At 38.7% G+C, this 16670-nt stretch overlaps 1 protein-coding gene across 3 annotated transcripts; it reads right to left on the bottom strand.

The window, feature by feature from the left end:
• LOC148842101 (P-loop containing nucleoside triphosphate hydrolases superfamily protein) lies at nucleotides 1–14653 on the bottom strand. Of its 3 annotated transcripts, XM_088958675.1 has the most exons (11): nucleotides 14230–14644; nucleotides 13923–13995; nucleotides 13691–13800; nucleotides 13342–13485; nucleotides 12633–12741; nucleotides 11776–12143; nucleotides 11582–11655; nucleotides 4028–4332; nucleotides 3293–3539; nucleotides 722–785; nucleotides 1–631 (listed from the first exon to the last, which is right to left on the bottom strand). In XM_088958675.1, exons 1-11 carry the CDS (start codon nucleotides 14312–14314, stop codon nucleotides 561–563), a joined length of 1650 nt encoding a protein of 549 aa, XP_088814801.1. In that variant the 5' UTR covers nucleotides 14315–14644; the 3' UTR covers nucleotides 1–560. The 3 variants fall into 3 exon arrangements, with proteins under 3 accessions (XP_088814801.1, XP_088814800.1, XP_088814802.1); XM_088958674.1 differs by lacking the exon at nucleotides 722–785 and having other exon boundaries at nucleotides 14230–14653; XM_088958676.1 differs by lacking the exon at nucleotides 722–785 and having other exon boundaries at nucleotides 13342–13447; nucleotides 14230–14642.
• Nucleotides 14654–16670: the final 2017 nt, after the last annotated feature.

The following is a 16670-nucleotide window of genomic DNA, read 5'->3' as shown; positions in this document are numbered from 1 at the left end:
TTAATTAATAATTACTGATATGTTACTGAATTATTATATATTTTTAAATACAAATAAAATGCTGAATTAATGCATTTTTCTATGCATCGCACGGATCCCCGCTAGTAAATACATAAATGACTACAATCAGGAAAGTTGAAAACAACTCAGCCGTTATAGTATATCGGGTTCAGATTTTCATATCCACAGAGCTGCCATCACCAGAAAAATGGAACCCTCCCCAACCAAAATTTATCCACTAAAGGCCTACTGATGTAGTGATGGACTCATCAAACATCTGGGACTCAAACCACATGGTAATCTAAATCAAAAGCGTTGAGAATTTTCTTATCTTTGGAACTGGGTCTGAAAAGTGACGGCTAATAATCCTTGTCTTTAATATTCATGTTTTGCCAGCAACCCGTCTCTTTTTTGTCATTCCCCTCTGTTTCTGATCCTTCTTCCTTTTCTTTGTATGAACTTGAAACGATCTCCCAACCAAAGATGGTTGTTCTTTTAATCCAAAACTCCTTGCCACATGCCCCAAGTGAAGTTTCTTAACCATAAAAATTCTCTTTAGATCACCTCGGTGAGCAGCATATGCACGAACCCAAGAGCAAAATGCATCCTTGGCCAGCTTCTTCAGCCCTGACTGAAATCATACAGCAGGCACATTATTATAGTTAGATTGGTCAGTGAATATAGCTAAGTATCAGGCAAAAGAACTAGGAATTTTCAGTACTTTGTGGAGAAGCATAACCAGGGGGTTTGAACCAGTCAATAATGACATGTTCCACCAAAGAATACTGTGTCAAAATCAATTGTCAAACTTGTTATTATAGTTCTGGTTATCGAATGATATTGTCCAAATGAAATCAATGACACATAAAGGAGACAACTAGGCATTCATGTTACTGGCAATTTATAGTTCACAAAAAAGAGAACGCACGTTGCCAATATCCTGTTTTTCCTTTGCCACTTTACATGATTTTTTAACCAAGGATTATTATCATTAGCTCCAGTTTGCACCCAGACTTCAGATTAATAATACATCTGCCCTTTGTTTCCTTTAAGCAAAGCAATAATTTTTCTAGGAAGAAGAAATTTATATCAAGCATCACTTCTTTTTGGAGAAATATGATAGGATCACCCTGGGCCTTTGAAGGCCCATCCCAGATGGAAGAAAGCCAAGCAACTTCTGCTTTTTTGGGATTTACGTTGTACTACTTTATGTTAAGCGTTGGGTGTGTGGATCTTTTTACCCTACTGTTTGAGGGTGTCTTGTTTATGGCTGTATGATCTTGGTCGGTATTTTCAGGTAATGCCTTGTCACCTTTTATCTATTTCTCTTTTTTCTTTTAACGAAATTCTGTTTTTACAATAAAAGACTCTGATTTGGCAGGATGATAATTCTTGGAATCTAGGCTGATTTGACCTATTAGGGTGTTTATGTCATTTTATTTATTTGTAGTGGGATCCAGTCAAGAATCTTTTGTTTTGCCATTGTCTAATTTGTTCCACCCAAAACTTTTCATCCATAGGAAGGAATGAATAAAAAAATGACCATTAATTTCTCTTGCATGCATGCTTTATGTGTGATATTGGCATCCTAGAGTGATTCTAGGTCCCCTGGGTGTGAATGTAATCCTTAGTTTTCTGTATTATTCTTCTCCAAACCATAAACACTATTGCAGCCATCTAAGATCCAATCAAAACTCAAGTTTGGGACCAAGGTTGCAAGACTCGGCTAGACCGAATAGTCAGACCCTGAAAACCAGGAACTGGTGGCCTTTCCAAGTCCTGGTTAAATGATGGTTTATAAGGGTTTGAAGGGCGAAATGGGTTAATCACCCGGGTTTTAGTCCACTTCAAGTCTTACAACATTGTTTGGGACTGGTATAGGATCAAGCTAACAGTAAGTGAGAAAATACAGAAAATCCAACATTTTTCTTTTGTTTTTGCCTTTCTCTAAAGTGAAAATCTATGATGCCGGAAAGATATGGTATGGAAAGAATTTTGACCAATCAAAATCCACCCATGAATTTTGATAAATAATACCTGATTCTCTACTGCATTTATGATTCCAGTTTATTGGTCAGTTGCTTTTTGGATATCATATCTTTTCCATATCATAGTTCAACCCTTCTCTAAAACCCCAGTTGCTCTTGTTCCCAGACCATTTAGATCCCCAATTTAACTAAATCACCTTCCATACAACTCCAATACAAACTTACAAACTTACAAATTTCATACCAGAATTCCCCCTAGAACTCTAGTTAATGAAATCTCTTGCTTACTAAAACTGCAATAAACCTCACCAGTTCATCCTAAACACTCTAAATCCAACCTTGCACAGTTGCACCCCCCATGATACATAACTAAATCCCTTAAATTTCGAAAATTCAGCAAGCTACCCAACTGAATTTTCACTTTGAATCTCACTCTAGAGCCTCTTACCCTATTCAGTCTTACATTAGCATATCAAAGCATGACATCTTAAAAGTTCATTATTTCAAAACTCAAAAAAAAAAAAGACAGATGTTCCAACTTGTAGATTGAATTCAGTCATGCTATTCTAAAGTTTCCACTTCAGGTATCGATCTCTACTCCCCAAAAAGAATGACCTCCATCTTTGGAAATATTATTCCACATTAAAAAACATTAAATTTTGCAAAGCAAGATCTTCTTCAGAAAACCTTGCTAATGGCTGGGAACAAAACAGAAATAGCAAAGCATCCATATGAAAATTTCCCACCCTATATTAAAGGATTGGAGGGTTACTATTAATTGGGAAAGGCATTGATACAAGGGAGAAAGGATATGACTGGATGTGAACCACATGAGTCAACATATCACTAATCCAAAAGGTCCCCCATCTTATGTATAGCCTACACTAGCCACATGAATCCTACGGATGGCAGAACTACATGGGTCATCAAGGAGATTGCTACTTGACTCATAAATATGTCGAGGAAGCTTCCCTACAAAACCACACCTATTTGTGCCATGTTAAGAAGTCCTGTGGCCAATTCCACAGTCCATATCAACCTAACCAAACGTATTGTTTTTTGCCTATCAATAACAGTTGTCCATGTTATTAGTTTCTAATATTAAAGTTGTCCATAAAATGGCTTTATTTTACACACATGACAAGGCCTTTTGGGCCAAAACTTGGAGAAAAATGACTGTTCATTAAGTTCCACATTAAAAATCAATAAGTGAAATGATCAACATGTATGCCTTATGAAAATTCAGTACTTTTTAGCTTAATCAACAATTTAATCAAAACTAATGTAAGAGCACAAGGTTGTACCTCTGCCAAAATGAAAGATTCAAGTGCCTTATGTAGAAACAGCACCCAAGGATGTGCCTCTACTGAAACAAATTTATTGGCATGGTGCTTTTGATCATACAAGGGAAAACTGTTCAAGATCTTGAGAAGAAGATACTCGTTCAACAGCACGCCATGCTTTTGTAAGTCCTGCAAATAATCCATTTCGACTGGCTGTAGGAATAACAATGAATCTCCTCTTTCACCTAATCGAGCAGTTCTTCCAACCCTGCATAGTGATCATGGATGAAGGTTGTTTAGCAAGTCTTGACAGATTCTTAGTCCAATCAAAGTTAAACCACCAAGGGTGCACATGCTGTGTGGACAGGGGGATCCTTAAAATAAATAGCTTTTTTCTTTATATGGCCCCCATTCTCAACTAACTCAAAGGTAGTCCCAAATGACTCTCATCCCCCCCCCCCCCACCAGTGAGAACAAAAATAATAAAATAGAGAAACAAAATGCCTTGCTGCCATCTTACATAAGTGGCATGTGCATGCAAATGGTTTCTCATCTCTATTTTTTTATCTTTTGATGGGACTCATTTGCTGCAGTACCATATAATGCAGCACATTTAAATATATTTAAGCTATGCAAGGATAGATACAATGAGACTAATTCACCACAGACAACTTTGACAGGAAGATAACATAGCCAAGTAGAACTAGCTACTGTGTGAAAATTAACAAACTCCAAGCAAAATGAGAGGGTAGATACCTATGGACGTATTCCGTAGACTCCCCTGGAGAATCATATTGAATGATGCATCTAACTTTAGGGAAATCTAGACCTCTTGCAGCAACATCTGTGCAAAACAAGAGAGCTGATTTCTCTGCCTTGAAGCCTTGAAATGTAGTTCTCCGGTCTTCATGATCCATGTTCCCATGTAATCGAAAAGTTCTACACCTGACAAACATCTGCTTCTGGACTAATTCTGGCTGCAACTTAGATGGCCACTTGAAGTCACGTAACAGTGAATAGTGAAAATCCACCCCATCACATGTTGAAAAGAACACCACAATCTGCAAGATAAACCTCTGTTTATCTAACCAGTGGATAAGTATAACAAAAATGATAAAACATGGTAGGCACAAATAGGCATTTAGAGCATGGAAAAGTTACCATAGGACCAAAAAATGAGATCAAGTCCTGACTACTAGAAATCAAATGATTAACTATGAGGATTATATCAGGGGTGGTTGTCCACCTCTAAAGTACAAAGTGTTGGGCAGACCCTACTATCCTAGCCCCTAGCAATAATTTGTAGAAAGACTTCATTTAGAAAAAGTTGAAAAGTACACTTATAGTAATTCAGATAATGCAAGAAAAGAAGAAAAGAGAGAAAGAGAAAGAAAAAGAAAAGAAGTTTCAGCAATAGTTTGTGGAAGAAGAACAGAAGGGAAAAGAGAAAAGAAGAATTCAAGCCTCTCTCTCTAGCCCCTTTCATCACTTTTATTAATAATTCCAAGTTTGAGTACAATTGCTTGGATGCCCTTAAAGGGGCGGCCAGCACTAAAGAGATGATTAAAGAAAATAAAAGAAGGCCCATAACTAAGAAAAATAACTTTTAAACACTACTTAAAATAAATAAAGAACACTAGGGCCCATTCTCACTACAGTCCCCCTCAAGCTGAGCATAAATGTCAATCATGCCCAACTTGCTTACATAATGTTGAAGTTTTTCCCTTGGGACTCCCTTAGTTAGAAAATCTGCTAGCTGCTCTTCTAATGCAATGAAAGGTTCTATCATGCTGAACTGGGTTGTGAGCAATGTTAATAGTAGCTCGGTTATCACAATACAACATCAATGGCTCGTCACATGAAACACCCATCTCATTAGGAGAGATCTAAGCCACAACAACTCAGAAACACCATGGGCCATAGCTCTATATTCGGCCTCAGTTGAAGATCTAGCAACCACTAATTGCTTTTTGCTTCTCTAGGAAACAATATTTCTGGCTACCATAGCACAATATCCTGATGCGGATCACATTTCCTGTCCAATCAGCATCTGTATATGCTTCTACCTTCATGTATCCATGTTTAGCAAATAATATGCCCTTCTTGGGGGTTCCCTTAAGGTACCATAGCACCCTTTCTACAATAGCCATATATATCTCTAGGAGCATGCATGAATTGGATGACGACACTCACAACATATGAAATGTTAGGATGAGTCATACATAGATAAAGAAGTTTCCCCAGTAATCTCTGAAACACTCCCCTGTCAGCTAAAAGTTCTCCATCATTAGCTGAGAGTTTATCACATCAAGAGGGGTAGAGGCAAGTTCAGCACAAAGTTTTCCAATCTCAATAAGGTCTAGGACATACTTCCATTGAGAAATAAAAAAACCTTCCTTGAACCTAGCAACCTAAATGCCTAGAAAATACTGCAACTCCCCTAAATCTTCAACTTCAAATTCAAAACTGAGAAACTTCTTGAGAGCACTAATTTCTTTTGTATCACTACTAGTAACTATGTCACCAGAGTGTTTTTTCTCTTAACAAAGAGGGTGTGATCTGATTGAGTCTGAGTATAGTCAAAATAAACAAGAGCAGCCCTAAACATGTCAAACCAAGAACATGGAGATTGTTTCAGACCATAAAGTGATTTCTTCAATCTACACACCTTACCTTACCCTCCATTTCCTTGCCATATATACCAGGAAGAAGGGACATATATACCTCTTCAATGAGATCACCATTCAGGAATACATTCTTAACATCAAATTGATACAAAGGCCAATCATAGCTCACGACTAAGGATAAAAGAACTCTCACTGAAGTCATTTTAGCAAGTAAAGAAAATGTCTCAATGTAATCTATCCCATATACCTAGGTATAGCCCTTGGCAACAAGCCGGGCCTTATACCTCTCAATTAACCCGTCTACACGATACTTGATAGTGAAAATTCACTTGCACCCAACAAGTTCCTTCCCAACTGGCAAGTCAACAATATCCCAGGTATTGTTTTCATGAAGGGCTTCTATTTCAGTACTCCTAGCATCCCTCCAATTTGGTGTGTCTAAGGCTTCTAAAACAAACTTTGGGATGGATCAGTGTTTTAAAAGCGAGGCGCGTGCCTTTTTGAGGCAAAGTGCACAATTAAAAAAAAAAGGCTAAAAATTCAAAAAAATAAAAAAAAAATTATAAAACATAATATTAATAAAATATAAACTTATGTTTTAAAATAAATGCTTTAAAAAACCTATTATCTAAAATTAAAATACATAAACATAATATGTAAAGCATACTCAAATGATAATTTAAAAATTAAATCAAACATACAAAACATTTTCAAGCATATAATACCCACAATCTCTTTTTTTCTCAATTGCATCAAGTAGCTAATGTGACATATTACATTCCTAATTCTACGAGCCGCCTTTGTGCCATGCCCCTCCCCAGCCGCCAAACTCAAAAAAAGGAAAAAGCAGCAAATTTTCAAAGGTGCGCCTTTTGAATGGGTTGCGCCTAGGACCTGGGCGAGGCACCTCGCCTATGCGCTAGGTGCACCTAAGGCACACCTTTTAAATCAATGGGATGGATTGAGAGGGAATGGAGGCTAGAAAGGATATATTAGGATGGGGACAACAAGCTGCAAGAAAGGTGTTTGAAAATACAATGAGTTGTACATTTCCTCTTACCTTTTCTCAAAGCAATAGGTAAGTCAAGGTCTAGAAACGTGGGTACTGGTGGAGGAGGTGATGGACATGTCCTCTCTTCAGTAATCGAGAGCGCTTGAATCTCAACTAGAGGTGTGGGATCAACCTTTGTTTGCCTTAGCCTTTGTTGTTGGTGCCACCTCTGGAGAATAGAATGAGTGGAAACAACTGGAGGACTAGCAGGAGTAGAAGACCTCAAAGGAGAAAATCCCTCCATGGGAATGGGGATAACTGTGGAGGGCTCGACACAAGACTCAACTAGAGTTGGAAAAGGAAGAGATGAAGAAAACAACTCGAGAGATCTCTCCCCCTCAGAAGGATGGCTATATCATGAAAAACCATCAATAAATAGGATGAAATATTTATACCCACCCATACATGGTAAATGGTAAGGCCTCCACACATCAGAGTGAACAATATTACAAGGAATAGTTGATATTTTATTACTTGAAGGATAAGTGCTCTTATAATGCTTTGAGAACTCACAAGACTCACAATGAAGACTCGATAGACAAATTCCTTTAAAAAACTCTAGAATCAACAAACTCAATGAAGAAAAGGACAAATGACCCAAAGCGACTATGACATAGCATAATACGACTAGTGGACTATAAAACAAATGTAGTTCTCTTAGGTTGTACTTGGCTCTACTCAGGCATGTCTAACAAATAGATCCCATTCACCTCAGGGCCACTCCCAATCATCTTCTAAGGTTCCATGTCCTAAAAAACACAATATGAATGGGAAAATGTCACATTGCAATTCAAGGATTTAGTCAAATTACTAACTAAAAGCAAATTGGCATTAAGTTTAGGTACATGAAGAACAGATGATAAGGTTGAGGCGTTAGAGGTCTTAAAGTCTCCCTTCCCGTGATAGGGGCTAAGGAGCCATCAACAAGGGATATCTTATCCCAGCTAGAAAGAAGTTGGCAAGAGGTGAATAACTATGAAACATTGGTCATATGGCCAGAAGCACCAGAATCAATTATCGAAGGGGTTTTACGAGTACCTGAGACAGAAACATGATGTGTAGTGGCACAAATACCTGAGTGAGCATATGCAGAGGTAGGAACAATCTCTAAAGGAGATATAGCATTGGCCTCCAAGTGACTGATGATTCAGCCATACTTCTCATATTCAGCCCTGGCAGCTACAAGTTGTTCTCCCACAAACTTCTCTCCACCTTGTCCTTGTTCACCTCCTAAAGAGGTGGCTACATTTGCATTTCCACCTTTTATAGTTTCAACCCTTTTCCCACCATTTTCTTTCATGAATCTGGTAGGAACGAGCTTTGGATGCAGCTTCCAACACGTGTCTTTAGTGTGTTTAGGCTTCTTGCAGTATTCACATATAACAGCTTTCTTCCCAGTGCTAACCTTTGGATTCATCCCCACATTAGCATAGTGATCAACCTATGGCTCAACAAACCGAATCTATCTTCTGCTCTCCTCACTACTCACCATAGCATATGCCTTAGACAAAATCACCTCATCCTTTGCTAAAACATTCTGCCTCACAATACCATACTCCGAGTTGAATCCAGTGAGAAACTCAAAAGACCCGATTTCTCTCCACCAACCTCCTATATGTTTCTACATCCCTTGTGCAACCCCAAACAACAATCCCCATCAAATCAATCTCTTACCAAAGAAATTTCAGCATAGAGAAGTAGATTGCTAAAGGCTTCTCCCCTTGTCTAAGATTATTCACATCATGCTTCAATTTGTAGGCCCAAGCAACATTAAGCTTTTGGGAATAGGTCTCTGTGACACTATCACACACTTCTTTTGCAATTTCCATCCACAGGTAATGCTGACTAATGTGTGGTTGCATAGAATTCACTAACCAACCCACTGCTGTGTAGTTTTCTTGCATCCACCTTTCATAGGTAGGATCATCCTCCTCCGGTTTCTTCTTGCTCCCGTAATATAACCCCATTTTCCTCTACTACACACATGTATCTTAATAGATTGAGATCAAGCTAAATAATTGGTCTCATCTAGCTTCATAGTGGTCACAGCCCCAAAAAAAATTCCCCATTGACCCTCCATGTCCAAACCCAAAATCTGTGAAATATTTAGTATCTCCTCCAGTTTGCTACATTGAGTAAATGGATGCAAACGAAAATCAAATTAGGGCTTTACTATGCTAGATTTACTGTTCTAAGCAAAGAACAACCTCTCAACTCCCAAAAATTAGGGTTTCACAGGGTCCTGCAGGATGGGGAGAAGGAGAGAAACTTCAAGCGCCCCTTCCAAAGGTTCTAGAATTCATCCAACCAAAACCGCCCTTAATAGAAATTAGAGGGCTTACCTCTGATCCCCAAGCGCCTGGTTCAAACTGTCTCTACAACTTGTAACAATGTTTCTCTGGTTATCTAGGTTTTTCGAGAAAACCTTCCTTGGTTCAAACTGCCCTGGGCTTCAACTAAGGATGAAAAACCTTCACAAAACTCTCCAAAAACCTTCCTAACTGAGCTGCATAAGTAGCTGATTGATCAACCGATCAATTCTCCAATACACACTATGTATGGGCAAAGAAAGGAGAAAAAAGTCAAAAGTGAGAGCCTAACTCTAATACCAAGTTGAAAATTACACCTACAGTAATTAAGATAATGCAAGAAAAGAAGAAAAGAGAGAAAGAGAAAGAAAAAGAAAAGAAGGGAAGGGAAGAGAGAAAAGAAGAATTCAAGCCTCTCTCTCTAACCCCCTTTCATCACTTTTAATCTTTTATTAATAATTCTAAGTCTGACTACAATTACTTGGATGCCCTTAATGGGGTGGCCAGCATTAAAGAGATAATTAAAGAAAATAAAAGAAGGCCCATAAAGCCCATAACTAAGAAACATAACTTCTAAACACTACTTAAAAGAAATAAAGAACACTAGGGCCCATTCGGCCCATTCTCACTACAGAAAATACCATTTTTGTCTGCCTTCCTAAACCTGGAAACTTCCTCTCCCACCTGAATCCTAGAAGGACTCAACTGTTCTAGAAAAGCAACAACTAGAAAGTCCACTTACTGATCATTTATATTCCAATGAAGATGAGGAGATCAAACCACCTGACCATTCACAATCACATATTAATTCCTTATAGATGCTTCAAAATGCTTGAAGAGCCTATTAAATATTAATAATGAAACTGTTAAAGGAAAATGGCAGCACAGACATATATTGAGTGAAATCGAGCAAAAAGCAAGGGAGATGGTCATGCCAGTTAATCGGGCACATAGATCAGCAAATGCAACACTCACTTGCAAAATAAGGGGCAAACAGGGAACAAATGTATCAGGGGGTAACAAATGAAAACAAGTTGTAAAATATTGCAAGTAAAAGAAAAAGGAGGTAGGTGGGAAAAACCAGCCTTAGGAAGGGAACAATTTTTTTTTCTTTATTAGGTAAAGGGAGCCAACTGGGTTGTACGTAACATTCTATCTCCAAAATCAATGATGTTCGTAGTTAATAATTAAAAAGATAATGAAAATGTCAAACTAATATGATCTTCTAGGATTCAACTACTTCTTTGTAATTAGTCATTTTTCACATAAAGCCCCATGGCCATATGAAACATGAATGTGTTGAGAGCATGGTCAGCATAGTCACCACATTGTTGTATTCTTTATTCAGTTGCTGATTTCTTTCATTTAGAATTGGGATATATTTGTCTTTTTATGTTTATGTTAGTTTTATTACTTAAAACAGTGGCAGAATTGTAATCTCATTTTCAGTTGATTATTGGATTATAAATAGTAGCCTAGGCAATTGGGAGATCAGACTTTTCTCCTCAACTGGTGCACTTCTCTCAAAACCTGTAGCCTCTCTTCTCCCTTCTCTTGCTCTCTTATTTTTGAGTACCAAGTACATAATTTGTACAGAATATCAGGGGAAAAGAATCACAACATCATTATAGGACTTTCAAGACATTATATTGAAATTTGAAACTGTTTATTTATGAAAACAAAAAAACTAATGGAACTCGTATATATCAAAAGGAAGTAAATTAACCCTTGTTGACAATGCCCTTCTAAATCTCCGTTCCACTTATCCACAAAGACGGAGTAAGATTTATTGTGGGATGGTCCATATGGTTAGAAGCAAGGTTCAAAGCATCAATACGATACGCATCATATCAAGGGTATCACTGTATCGTATCTTTAGGGTACTGATACGCTAAATAAAAGGCCTTTGGGAGTTTGACCACTTTCAGGGGATAGCCAGGCCTAAGAACAACCCCCTGTAAAATTTTGAAAAAAAAAAATGTTCCATGCCTTTGAAATGCCCGATACAGAAGCTCATGTAAATTGGCTGTATCAATACCTTGAGCCTTGGTTAGAAGAAATATCATCTAGTAGAGTGGTCCCAATTCCCAAATGCCTACAGAAAAAAATAAATAAATAAATAGAGACTGTATTGGTCTTCGGCTATTTCATTTCACTAGTCAAGCACTACTAGGCAAATGGTTATGGCGCTATGTGGTGGAGAAAATGGGGAAATGATTCATAAATTTCCTAATTCACAACAATTTTACATCTTCTTAGAATAAGATTAAAAAAAAAAGGATTAACAGAACTGACAATCTAGAAGTTGAAGGTTTAACCTTACCTTTTGTGAAGCTTCTCTTTCAAAAAGATCTTTGAGAATAGAAATAAGCACTACAAGCCGTGAACCACAAGGGACTGTAAAAAACAAAATAGCATTCAATTACTATATAATTATATCATAGTCAAAACAGTTATGCATCAATATTATCAAAAAAGTATTCATGCATCATTTTAGGCATCTCCTAAAAATGATACCTTTCACATATCTCTGAACTAACTGCGTTGGAAGGCTATAATCTCCATTCAAAGAGTTTAAGTGTCTATCTGGTTGTTCTGACTCATCATCCACATCAGACCCTGGGGATCTAAACTGTTTACTTAATGTAGTTTGTTGCTCAATGAAGACCTTCTTCTCTTCAAGGCCAACCGTAACTGGATTCTCTAAACTAATATGGGCTAGACGGTTTACTTTTTCATTTAAGGTGGCTGATAGCAATAAATTCTGCCTCTGAAATTCAGAAAACCTAGAAATCACCTTCTCCTTGCAAGCAGACATGCTTTGCCTTGAACCCAGAAGATCAAGTATCTCCTCTATTTCTTTACCAAAACCCAGCTCTAGAATTCTGTGCAGTTGCAAAACAGTAAATATTAAGAATAATTCAAAACAAGAGATAATGTTACCATGTTAAATGTATATGCAAGCATGTATATATTGCCCATGCAAAACAATGCCACAATGTGTAAACAACCCAGTTCACGCAATTTGTTCAAGATAAGGCAATATATCACACATTCACACCATGATAAGCTTAGTTTACACATGCACATTATAATTTATAACTAGGAAGGCAACTTATGGGAAATGTTATGCAAATGGAACAAATAATATTTAAAAACAACAGATCAAGATAATAATGAGTACGGTGTACACAGAAATGTTGGTTCAAGTTTAGCAGTTGTCAGAAAGAGATTTCTTCATCGTGTAGGTTCCAGCACCTGTATAGGAGTGCAACTTGGATCTGCTTGAGTTGAGCATTTATAAATTTTGAAAAGGCCCAGCCCGAGGCCTGTTTACCCAATTTGCACTCCTAGCATTGGACAAGAAATCATACCTATCTGCTTCATCAAATATTAACCACCGCAAATTTGTACGCAAGAATGATGATGTATTCTTCAGGTGATCCAAAAGACGCCCTGGTGTTGCAACAAGAATGGATATTCCTGAAAATAAAATGCCATAATGAATTATAATGGAAATCACACTATAAAAGTGATAGTGATAGCCTCTAGCTAGTACTTATTGGTACCATTTATAGCCTAGAACATCATGTGGATTATTAAAAAATAATGATAAAGCAAAAGGTTTTTCATTGTAAGGAACATTATAAATGAAGAGCAACTACTGCAAGAAAAACATAACCTTTTTTGTAATTTTTCAGTTGCAACTGTTTTTGCGTTAACCAAGGAACTAATAAGCAAGTAATGATGCCTACAAGATTTTGCTAACTCAACCAGGTAAAGTTATTAAAAATGTGCCAATCATTTCAGTTGCAGGGAGATAGCTAGGACCAACATAGGTAATGGTCTTCTACAGAGATGATGTGAGAAACATGTCCAAATATAAAGAAGCAAACCATTCCATCTTACTCACAAAGATGTAGATACATCTTATAGCATTTATATGTTACACCTAGAGCAGTAGACCCAGATGACATTTCAAGCAACGTCAAGAAAGCTACATGCCTGATGAAACCAAAAGACTACCAAAAAAATCCTACACCAAATGAAGATCCAAGAACCAAGAGATATACTAGTTTATACCTTTACGCAATCTGGCTTTCTCCTTTGACCTGTTCTCTCCACCCATTATGTAGCCGGGAACAATCCAATGAAAACGGTGTAATAATTTCTGTAGGATCTCATAAACCTGCATACATAATTCACGCGTTGGCACAAGCACCAACGCTAATAACCCTGAACTGTCAATTTTATCAAACAATATATACTTCCAAAACCAAAGGACATGAAATGACAAATTGAAAACCTCTATTACTAACCATAACAGGTATAAACTACATAACATGGAGCTGGAGTCAATCAAGTTTGGGGAAAGAAAATAGAACCTATTTCTCTTTTTGCCAAAAAGGGGCTTAACAAATAAAGTACCCACCGAAAGTTCCATCAGAGCGCTCAATCCGAGGATTATACCTCTGCAAGTGGTGAATTATAGGAGCAAGGTATGCAATAGTTTTTCCAGTCCCAGTCGCCGCGTTAACAAGTCTAGAAACTTCGTTAAGAACCAGAACAAGCACCACTATGGATAAGGCAGAAGAAGAAAATCCCAGCTATAAATATCTAAAACAAGAACATCACAGCTGCAAAAAAACAAAGACAAAGGATACACATGTCTCCCGGAGAGAATGAAAGGAATTGCTTGAGACTGAACCAGCGTTGGGACTTGGAAACTCATCCTCTCTATCAAGAATTACAGTGAGAAAACATGAAAGCAGATCGACGTTAGTATGAAAGAACTTAACATTTCAATTTGAATTAATTTATTCCTCTTTTTTTTCATTTCAGTGTGGGAAGTGTATGACTCCAGTTGGAGTTGGTTTTAGGTAACTCATTTTGCATTAAACCAAGGTGTAGTGCTAGAATATCCCGGGACCTTGAAAGGAAAATAAGAATATCGACAGAGAGAATCTAAACCTCGAAGTTGTTGACATAAGGAGGAGTCTAGTCCGAGACTGTCGAAGGAGCAAGACGCGAAGATGTCGTTCGCTTCCTTCGTCATCTCTTCTTCACTTTGTAGTCTTGATGGGCTTAGTTAGGGTTTCTCGTTGTCGTCGTTCAGAGCACCGCCCGCCCGATTCTTCGTTTTTCAGGTCGCGCGGGAGATGGGCGTTTTGCTTTTTTCCTCGATTGTTTCTTGGCGAATAGCGATTATCCAAGGTCCACCGTTTCACTGTTGTGCAGATGCAGTGATGCAGACGCTACTGGCATTTCGGTTTGGCTTCTACTTCGAGGACTTCAAATGCAACACCATGGCCATGTCCGAAGTCATACTCGAAGTGGGAAAAGGTTCATAGTTCTTACTTCGAAAATTGGATATTAGTGTAAATGCTGTGCCCCCGCGGCCCGGCACGTTTGTATAGACTTAGGGTTTCAGGTTAACGGGCCCGGTTCAGTTCGTAGCACGGTTTATATATATTTTATACATATATTTATATATAATATTATATAAATTATAATTATATAATAATATATAATATATAATATATTAATAAAATAAATATTTTTCAATTTTATTATATTATTTTATTTTATTATTATATATAAATAATTGTATACATTAAAATTTATATAAAATTATAATTTTAATTTTTTTAAAATAAATAATTTTGGCCCAATCCACAGCATGACCTAGCCCAGGCTCAACCCACAGCCCGACCCACATGGGCCCATGTCAAGCCGTTTTACACCTCTAATATTAGTCTCTATATCAGTACTGGCCTAATCTCATTTTTATCTCCCAACTTCAAAATGTATCAATTTATTACCTAAACTTTTTAATATCTACCGTTAACCAACCGTGAATTATATATATAAATATGTGACATTGTATGCGACTCAAATATTTTTAAAATAACAAAATTACCCTTTCTAATATTTTCCATAACATTTTTGGATTGGGGCACTTGAGAGGTGGTTGTTGGGGATGAGAGACTAGGTGGTGAGTTTAGAACCATAAGGATAAGGCCACGGTTGTGGCAATTCTAGGTTCTCGGGCATTTGATTTTTCAATGATGAGTGATGGGGGGTGATTTGGCCCGACCTCGCAGTACGAGTACACGTGGGCGTGACCTTGCTCAAATAGTGACTCAGCATGACAGCGCAACGGACGTGACCACAACTCGGAGGGAAGGTCCCACCAAGTTCAGCTTGGCAACTAGGTGGATAAACCACTCGTCGGAAGCCACCTCACTCACATCTCCTCTCCGGGGTTAAGGCACTTCGGGGCGCCCCAAGTTCGGGGCATCCTAACCTCTCTTGAGGCCCGAGCTCCCCCCAATGGACCTTGAGCCACTCCTAGATAGGAACACGTCGATCCATCTCTAGACACCCCGAGGCATAGACACCTTGGATCAGCCAGCTCGGCATAACTTGCTACAGGCAGCTTGTCACCCAAGAAACAACCCAGCTCAGGGTAATTCGTGGATGGGTAGCTTGGCATATCGCATAAAGGCTTTCTGCTCGACCGTCATACCTGACAAATCTGTGGACATCAAACATGTCCCTCGTCAGATAGCGTCGCGCCTGTCACCTTTAGAAAGGTGTCTCGCACCTGACAAGCACGTACCCTGCAACGACAACCCCGTGTGTGCCACCTCAGCCTTGCCAGTAACGGCTGTGGAAGACTGACAGTGGCGGTTATACCTGCCTTGTCAAAAGCAGAGGACCTGAAGCAATGGAATTCAGTTATAAGGGGCTTATTCTCAAGGAACAAGGTATCTTCGAATCATCTGCGCAATCTTCACTCTTAGCCTTCGTTTTCCCTTTGCTTTTTGTACGAAATACTGACTTAATCATTGGAGTGTTCCTGTCGGGCAAACCCCCGGGAGTTCTTCTTCTTCCCTCTAGTTCTAGGTACCTCTCAGGAGCCACGCGAGTTTCAGCTAGGAGTGACTGGATTGCACTACATCATTTGGCGCCGTCTGTGGGAAACGCTTCAAAAGGCCTTTCTCTCTAAACTTTCACAGTTCTCTTCTTCCTTGAGAAAATTCAGCACTCATGGCTTTCTCTAGCAACGTCGGACGAAGCGCGGAAAATGGATAACTCCAGGGAGCAACCCCAGCTTCCTACTGTCTGTATTGGACAGTTCATCGTTCCCCTCTTGGCGGACGGAGTCCCCAGCTTGAACGTGCCTCTCACAGTGGCACCTGTCATCGCCCCACTCCCTGCTACAGTCGGAGCGACGTTCACCGAACCTTCGGTTGTGCCCCCAGCGGCCAGCCCGAACCAACTGGAGGACTTGATGCAGCGCATGTGGGCCATGCAGGCCCAAATACAATAGTTCCAACAACTTCAGCTCTATCAACAACACATATTGCACCAGGTCTCCCAGTATCAGTATCAGTAGCAGTTCCCCC

The sequence above is a fragment of the Nelumbo lutea genome, chromosome 8, assembly GCF_056320005.1.
Source record: "Nelumbo lutea isolate HS-2025 chromosome 8, American lotus-T2T, whole genome shotgun sequence".
Taxonomy (NCBI): Eukaryota; Viridiplantae; Streptophyta; class Magnoliopsida; order Proteales; family Nelumbonaceae; genus Nelumbo; species Nelumbo lutea.
Note: the sequence above shows the minus strand (reverse complement) of the source record. Positions and strands in the feature narration are given on the sequence as shown.